We start from the raw sequence: 7,995 nt of genomic DNA, 5'->3' as shown, positions 1-7,995 counted from the left end.
ATCTGCTGTCAGGGACCTCTTCAGAGCACTGAAAAGCAAGGATGTCAGTCTAGAGACCAAGGTGCGCCTAATCCAGACCACGGTCTTTGCAATTACTTGCTATGCTTCAGAGAGCTGGACAATGACTGAGGATGACAGAACGAGAATCCATGCCTTTGAGTTGTGATGCTGGAGAAGAGTCTTGAACATGGACTGCCAACAAAACGAATAAGTCTGTCTGGGAGAGGGTGAAACCAAGTTCCTCCTTGGGGGCTAGGATTTTGAAGCCCTGTCTCACATACTTTAGGCATGTAACCAGGAGAGATTGGTCCTTGGAGAAGGACATCTTGCCCGGAAAGGCGAAGGGACAGTGCAGGAGAGGAAGACCCAGGATGAGATGGATTGATAAATAACTGGGGCGATGAGGGTTGGTGTATCGGAATTAGTGAGACTGGCTCAGAACAGGGCAGGGTTCAGAGCTGCTATACCTACTTGCAGGAGAGTCGATGGTATATAACAACAACAACAACAATCTCAAGGAAGATTGTCCACCCTTCTCCCTCAGAGCAGTTTGTGGCCTCACACCGTGTGCCTTTTGCAGGGCAGCTTCTTGCCATTGCCACCAGAACTCCTTGGCGCTGAGGATAGGGCCTGATACACAGTAGGTGCTCAATAAACACGATTGCATTGAACTGGAAACACGTTCAATGATGGGGAACAGAAAGGGAGGAACCACATTTCCTCTGAATTTTCCTGCACTCCGCCACCACTGCCCTCTGGGAAGCCTGGAGCTGACTAAAATGAAACACCAGGAGAGGGAGGAGCGCACAGAGGAGCACCCCCACGCCTCTCCTCCGCCTGCCCTTTGTCGCCCCCGAAGGTCTTTGGAGGAGTCTTCAGCCCAACGGAACTAGGTGTCCGCCTGGCTGCGGCGCAGGACCCGGCGGGTGCTTCCCGGGGCGCACACGCATCTGGGAGGTCAGTCCCTCGAGCCCGCCTCAGCCCCGCTCAGCCCGGCCCGGCGCGGGCGCGCCGACGACACCGAGAACAGCGGCGTCCTCTGCTGCGCGCCGGCCACTTGGCAGCCCAGCCTCCTGCGCTGGCCGTCGCCGCGGGGGACAATCCCACCCCCACGGCTCGCTCCTCCCCCTGCGCGCCCCTCTTGTGTTTTGCCGGCCGCCGCCAGGCGCCCTCCGCCGGCAGCACCGAGTCGCGCTTGGCACTGCGCGCTCGCGGAGACCCGGACGGCGGCGGGAGCCGCACACCATGAACGGCTCGGGCGGCCCCCGCGCGGACGCGGGCGAGGCGAGCGGTGGTGGCTGGCAGCCCGAGGCGGTCGTGGTGCCCATGCTCTTCGCGCTCATCTTCCTCGTGGGCACCGTGGGCAATGCGCTGGTGCTGGCCGTGCTGCTGCGCGGTGGCCAGGCGGTGAGCACCACCAACCTGTTCATCCTCAACCTGGGCGTGGCCGACCTGTGCTTCATCGTGTGCTGCGTCCCCTTCCAGGCCACCATCTACACCCTGGACGGCTGGGTGTTCGGCTCGCTGCTCTGCAAGGCCGTGCACTTCCTCATCTTCCTCACCATGCACGCCAGCAGCTTCACACTGGCCGCTGTCTCCCTGGACAGGTGAGCTGGCGAGGGCTGGCAGGCCTGGGGGACAAGGAGACACGCGTAGGGGGCAGGAGGGGTCACCCAGAGAGCAGAAGGAGCAGAGGGAGAAACAGCGGGCGGGCAGAAGTGAGAGGATGGGGGAAGGCGGGGTCCTGCGTTAGGTGCTGCGTTCTCCAGGCGCCGCGCGAAGTACAGCGTTTCCATCTCGAGCCCCCTCACCCTTGAGCTGAAGAGCCCGATACGGTTGGAGGGGAAGGAGCTCTGGTGGCAGTCCGTTTCCACAACAGATTCACCGCCTCGGATCGCTATGCAGCGGTTCTCTGTCTTGCTACGCCCGCTGTATCATGACTGACGCCAGGGTAGAGGGCAGAGGGCACAGGCTGTTGAGATGGGAGAGGTGACTGTGCTCCATGTACAGAAGAGACCAGGTTCCCAAGTGACTTGTTCACAGTCGCCACAAGCTAACAGTCTGTCCTCATCTGGGGCCAAACTCCGAGACTCCGAAACAGGCTAGTTGCGCTGGAGCAGCCCGCTATGGCCTGGAAGACCCACTGTGGACCCCTCACCAAAGCTGGACCGAGGGTACTAGCCAGACCTCCGAGCGAGCCCCTCTTGAGCCCTTCTTCCAGACCCAGGCCAGAGGCCAGCGAGGAACTGCTGCACGCTGGTCGGACTCTCTTTCTCCTGACAGAGGAGAAGCCTTCTCAGGAGAGCACAGGGCTCTGGGGGCGCTTGAAGGCACCGAGATGGTTCCGGGGAGGAAATCCAGGTCCAGAGATTTAAGTACTCATCCTCCCCTTCTCGCCTAGCTTTAAAAGCAGCTCAGGGAGATAAAGCCACTCAGCCCACTACCCCCGGTTTGCTTAGTTCCCCTTGGCCGGGGTTTCGAAGATGCTTGGATTCCCTCACTCACTGTACCCCACCAACACGATGATCCCCCCAGGAGCCTGTCCTAACTTCCAGAGGTGGCACAGCCTCGGTGGGTAATCACATTTAGGCTCCTGGGGCCCCAAACCCGGTGCTCCAATCTTTACCTCCCCGTGACTTCGGAGTCCCTCACCCCCACCCCCTGACCCTGGGAGAAACCGCTGAGGTTTGCGATCCTGAGGAAGACAAGTGGTCTGGACTTGCCATTTCTGTAGCCGCGCGCCCGCCCCATGTCACTGTGGGACCAGGGAGTGGATCTCTTTCCTCATAGGAAGGGTGGCTCTCCAGGTGTGGACGAAGTGACTATGACCTTGGAACCTCCAACAGGGGCCGCGAGGTGCAAGTGTCGTGGGCCTGCCTGAGCCAATGCGCTCACTCACCTATGGTCTCGTCCCTCCTGACCCACAGGTATCTGGCCATCCGCTACCCTCTGCACTCCCGAGAGCTTCGCACGCCTCGCAACGCCCTGGCGGCCATCGGGCTCATTTGGGGATTGTCTCTGCTCTTTTCTGGGCCCTACTTGAGCTACTACCGCCAGTCGCAGCTGGCCAACTTGACCGTGTGCCACCCGGCGTGGAGCGCTCCTCGTCGCCGCGCCATGGACCTCTGCACCTTCGTCTTCAGCTACCTGCTGCCCGTGCTGGTGCTTGGCCTGACATACGCGCGCACCCTGTGCTACCTCTGGCGCGCCGTCGACCCGGTGTCCGCAGGCTCCGGCGCTCGGCGCGCCAAGCGCAAGGTGACACGCATGATCGTCATCGTGGCCGCGCTCTTCTGCCTTTGCTGGATGCCCCACCACGCGCTCATCCTCTGCGTCTGGTTCGGCCGCTTCCCGCTCACGCGCGCCACCTACGCGCTGCGCATCCTCTCGCACCTCGTCTCCTACGCCAACTCCTGCGTCAACCCCATCGTTTACGCACTCGTCTCCAAGCACTTCCGCAAGGGCTTCCGCAAGATCTGCGCGGGCCTCTTACGCCGCGCTCCCCGCCGCGCCTCTGGCCGCGTGTGCGTCGCCCCGCCGGGCACCCACAGCTGCAGCGTCCTGGAGCGCGAGTCCACTGACCTGACGCACGTCAGCGAGGTGGCTGTGCCCCTAGCCCCTACCCAGGCGCCTCCCGGCGGCCAGGCCTCAAGCCCTGGTCCCTGTGGGGCCTGGCAGGACCCAAAGGCTACCAACGGTGTCCTAGTTAATGTCACTTGATGGCACTTGAGGGGAGACTTGGGTGCAAAAGGGTTGGAGTTTGACGTTGAGAAGGTAGTAGGGGCAGTCTCAACGACTAATAAAACGCGCAAAGCACTTCTCCTGTAGCTAGGCACTTTGTCTGCATTTGTCATGTCTTGAAGCTCTGGCACTTCACGGGGTGTGGTCTAGATGTCTGGGTGCGGGGCGTCTTGCTGGACTGTCCGGAAGTGGCCTCCCACTGAAGGAAGAATGTGAGAGGGCCCAAAGCCCTTTGTGCTGGAGATTTATAGATCGCCAAATGAGCAGTAGTCAGTACGTGCGGCAGAGGCAGGCGCGGTGTTTACACGCACTCAATAAAGTCGATGACAGACACAGACAGTACAGACAGTACGTGTGTTCCTAAGTGGTGGTGGGGAGCCAGTGTGTGGCGCTCCCTGGGCCCCTGAGAGTCTCCTGGGCCTCCTTGGAGCTTGGTCAGTTCCCCCCCACCCCCATCCCCACCCTGTTCAGCCTCAGGACTCCTTTCTTTGCTGTCCCTGGTTCTCCAGTGGCTCTGCTTTTCCTTGGGACCAGCAAGTGCGACCCTGACCACCCCTCTTCCTGGGGCAAGAATTCGCTGCTCTGGGGCTGACAGCTGATGGAGGGTTGCCTCAGGTCTCTGCCCTTGCACTGGCCTCTGCCCCAGGTTTGTCCCACTCTTGGATTTGGATTTCTTGCACTCAACATGAGATCAGTTTGATGTTTAGAGATCAGATCAGGCATCACCAACCATCAGGCATCACCAACCGTCAGGTGCACTGTGGTTTCAGCCTATAGCGAGGCAAGCTGCTGACATGGAACCACGGGCCTGAGCACCATCCTGCATCTTGCCCGGGTTAGAAGGACCCTGTTGGGTTGGGTGGGTGGAGAGAGAGAGAGAGAGAGAGAGAGAGAGAGAGAGAGAGAGAGAGAGAGAGAAACCCTACCCCCCCTTGATGTGGCAACAGGTCCCAGGTGGTGGAAATGGAGCGGGACAGGGAAGCTGAAGCAGGTGCAAGGCTTTGTCCTCCATGTTTGCCAAATGAGAATGGGGGTGGGGTGCCAAGTCCAAGCCCTAGGATCCCTCCGCAGAGCAGCTGCATTTCAGAGCTCTGCTACCCTCCGACCAACCGCAGGTTTCAGCTCAGGCCTGACTCCTCAGCCCTCCTGTCAGTGCACCAGTCATGGCTTTGCTATTGCTCCTCCATATCGCCATCCTGGGACTCAGCATCCCCAGGCGCTTGGCCCAGGGGCACAGCCCACCCCAACCAGAAGCAGATGGAAGGAGAGAGACCATCAGGTCTTCAGGATACCCAAGGGAACGCCACCCCCAGCCCCCAGCTCAGGGCTCATCCAGGGCCACTCAGGACCCTCTCCAGATCCCAAGTAACGGGACCGCGCCACTGCTGGTGGCTGTGCAGGTGTTCCTGTCCAACGTGTTCAACGTGGTGAGTGCAGGGGTGGGAGGACACGGGACTAAGTGCCCAAAGTGGAGGGGCTTCAGATTGCTGCTCCCCTGCCTCCTCCGGCGCGCACCCCCCCACCACACCCGTGACACATGCCACCCTCTCCTAGGACATCCTGCGGTACACAGTGTCCTCGGTGCTGCTGCTTCGGCTGGTGAGTGCTCACGAGGAAGGGGCGGGAGACCCTAGCTCTGAGTGCAGCTGCGCTGGCAGGCGCTGGGCACTCACAGGGTCCCATATTGTGTCTCCAGTCCTGGCTGGACACCCGCTTGGCCTGGAACGCCAGTGCGCACCCGCAGCGCGCCATCACGCTGCCCTGGGACTCACTCTGGATCCCCGGGCTCACCATCCAGGAGTCGTAAGTGAGGGCACCTGCCCACATGCACACACTCCCCCCACTACTCCCACCCAGTCCACCCCGCGCTGACCTCTCCCCCCCAACATCTGCGGGCTGGGCACCCAAATAGCCTCTCCTACGCAGGCTCTGGGTGGACTGGCGGGACCAGAATCCACGCGCGCGCGTGGACCCTGTTGGCAATGTGGAGCTCTATTTGTCGCTCACCACAGAGACCAACTGTGACTTCGAGCTGCTCCGATTCCCAGGGGACCAGAGTGACTGCAGCCTCAGCTTCTATGCGCTGAGCAACACAGGTACCGACCTGGGGGCAGAGGGACCTGCGGCCCAAGTCCTGGACCTGTATTCACACTGGCCACCTCCCGGCTGCTCCAGTGACAGTAAATTGCACAGGAGGAGACTGCCCATCCTTCTCCCAGGGAGCTGTCAGTGGATCCAAACCAGGGCCTTTGGGAACACAGCACAGCTTTTTGCCACCCCAGGTTAAAGGGGGCTGAACACACCCACCTCCCTTCACCTCTCAACATCACCTCAGCTAGCACCTGTGCGCTTGGCAGGAGCCCAGGAGCCTTCCTCTAGGGCCAATCTCACCCCCAACATCACATGAGGTGCCCTGGAGCCATGACACTCAGCCCTCACCCCCGCCAGTCCCCCCAGAACTGGGCTGCACTGGGGGCCTGTCATTGCATTAAGCTGGGGAGGGAGGGAGGGACTCAGGCTGCCACACCCTCTCCTGAGCTGCGGTGGGAGGGGCAGTTGCCCCAGGCTGGCTAGGTGCTAAGAAGTCCCACCCCGTTTCTTGCACACCTCCTGTGTTTGGTGATGGACCACTCTTGTACCCCACAAATATTTTAGGTCTGAGAGGAGGGGCTGGTGTGTGTCTGTAAGGTGGTGCAATGCCCATTTATTTGTACAGTGAAAACTCGTCTGATAAGGTCAGACTGGACCGAGTGGGAACAAGGCCTGGGAAGTCCCCACTGAGGTTGACTCTTCAGCTCTGACCCCAAAACCGGAGCCTGTGGGAGTGGCTCTGGGTCTGCCCTGCCCCACGTCCCCAGAACCACCAGGGGCAGGAGGACCTCTCTTCCAGTGGCCCCTCTCGCCCAAACCCACTCCAGTGACTGAGTTAGAGTTCCGGGCCCACGCGGTCAACGAGATGGTCAGTGTGAAAAGGGAATACAGAGTTCATGACCTGAAGATCCAAGTCCCACCCAAACACCTGGTGCCCTGCTTCCGGGTCACGGTGAGTTGTGAGGGGCTGAGCCGGGGTCAGGACCCACCTCCTGCTTCCCGCCCCCTGTGGTGACCCCCTCAGACCGCACCCTCTGCCTCCCTTCCAGCTGAGGCTGCAGAACACGGCACTCAAGACCATCATTTCCCTGCTGGTCCCTGGGGAGGCACTGCTGGTGGCTGACGTGTGTGGGGGGCTGCTGCCCCCTCAGGCCCCAGAGCGCTTGGGCTACAAGGTGACCCTGCTGCTAGGCTATCTCGTCTTCCACTCGTCCCTGGTGCAGGCGCTGCCCAGCTCTTCCTCCTGCAACCCGCTGCTCAGTAAGCTGGCCGTCCCCCCTGCCGCTGTTCCCCGGAGCGGGTGGCTGCGCACAGCCCCTGGGCCCAGCGGTGCCTGACTGCGCTCTGTCCCCTAGTTTACTACTTCACTGTCCTGCTGCTCCTGCTTTTCCTCAGCACCGTGGAGACGGTGCTGCTCGCTGGGCTGCTGGCCCGGGGTGGCCAGGGGGCCAAGGTCAGTGTCAGTCCCACTCCAACAAGGGAGGGGCAAGAGCCGGGGAGCCCAGGACCCGGGCCTCAAGGTAGGCAGCGTGCGGGGGTGGGGGTGACTGAGTCTTTCTCGTGGGCTCAGGGAGGAGGGAGGAGGCTGGGAGGCAAAGTGGGGCTGGCAAGCTGCACCCCTAGAGACTGGGGGTCCTCTGACAGGGCTTAGAGGTTCCCAGCGAGTGCTGCTCTGCTGGCCCTCCTTGCTGGGCTCCGCCACTTGCTCCTAGAAGAGGCCCAGGCCATGCCTTGCAGAGAAGGTCTGGGGCTGGAGGTCTGGAAGTACCAGCACACGCAGCATCACGGAATGCCGGGCCTGGCTTACAGCCCAGAGGCCTGGGGGAGAGGCCGCTGATCCTCTGGGCTGTCAAGTGCATTGGTTACAAGGCGGGCTGTCTCATCCAGGGACCTCTCAGGTTCTGTTTCTCCCCCCGCAGGAGGGAAGGGGTCAAGGAGGAGCTGGGCTGAGGCTGCGGATCGCATCTTCTTCCTGGCCTATGTGGCCGGGGTCGTGCTCAGCCAGGTCATCTTTGCGACCATCTGGATGTGGGCGGTGTGCGAGTCAGACCCGGCCCCTGGCGAGGCCATGCCGCATGGTGGGCGGCCCAGGTTCTAACAGGGAGACGGGAGACCACTCCATGTCAGGCTCAGGCCTGGAGACCGGCTGGGGCCCCTGGGTTG

General features: G+C 61.5%; 2 protein-coding genes across 2 annotated transcripts; both read left to right on the top strand.

The window, feature by feature from the left end:
- Window positions 1-1,207: 1,207 nt before the first annotated feature.
- GALR2 (galanin receptor 2) lies at window positions 1,208-3,760 on the top strand. The gene is made up of 2 exons (XM_006886193.1): window positions 1,208-1,607; window positions 2,928-3,760. Exons 1-2 carry the CDS (start codon window positions 1,246-1,248, stop codon window positions 3,718-3,720), a joined length of 1,155 nt encoding a protein of 384 aa, XP_006886255.1. The 5' UTR covers window positions 1,208-1,245; the 3' UTR covers window positions 3,721-3,760.
- Window positions 3,761-4,904: 1,144 nt separating this feature from the next.
- ZACN (zinc activated ligand-gated ion channel) lies at window positions 4,905-7,930 on the top strand. The gene is made up of 8 exons (XM_006886362.1): window positions 4,905-5,168; window positions 5,296-5,340; window positions 5,438-5,544; window positions 5,668-5,837; window positions 6,660-6,784; window positions 6,882-7,092; window positions 7,188-7,352; window positions 7,731-7,930. The coding sequence occupies exons 1-8, from the start codon at window positions 4,905-4,907 to the stop codon at window positions 7,928-7,930; spliced, it is 1,287 nt and encodes a 428-aa protein (XP_006886424.1).
- Window positions 7,931-7,995: the final 65 nt, after the last annotated feature.

The sequence above is a fragment of the Elephantulus edwardii genome, unplaced genomic scaffold (genome assembly GCF_000299155.1).
Source record: "Elephantulus edwardii isolate Elephantulus edwardi_28Jun2011 unplaced genomic scaffold, EleEdw1.0 scaffold00048, whole genome shotgun sequence".
Classification (NCBI taxonomy): domain Eukaryota; kingdom Metazoa; phylum Chordata; class Mammalia; order Macroscelidea; family Macroscelididae; genus Elephantulus; species Elephantulus edwardii.
This window is presented reverse-complemented; position numbering and strand designations above follow the sequence as displayed.

Bases quoted from the DNA above. Each gene is read 5' to 3' on its own strand.
- GALR2 (XM_006886193.1), top strand. From the start codon at position 1,246: ATGAACGGCTCGGGCGGCCCCCGCGCGGACGCGGGCGAGGCGAGCGGT. The intron at 1,608-2,927 runs GTGAGCTGGCGA...CCTGACCCACAG, and splicing joins GCCGCTGTCTCCCTGGACAG to GTATCTGGCCATCCGCTACC.
- ZACN (XM_006886362.1), top strand. From the start codon at position 4,905: ATGGCTTTGCTATTGCTCCTCCATATCGCCATCCTGGGACTCAGCATC. The intron at 5,169-5,295 runs GTGAGTGCAGGG...ACCCTCTCCTAG, and splicing joins TGTCCAACGTGTTCAACGTG to GACATCCTGCGGTACACAGT. The intron at 5,838-6,659 runs GTACCGACCTGG...AACCCACTCCAG, and splicing joins CTATGCGCTGAGCAACACAG to TGACTGAGTTAGAGTTCCGG.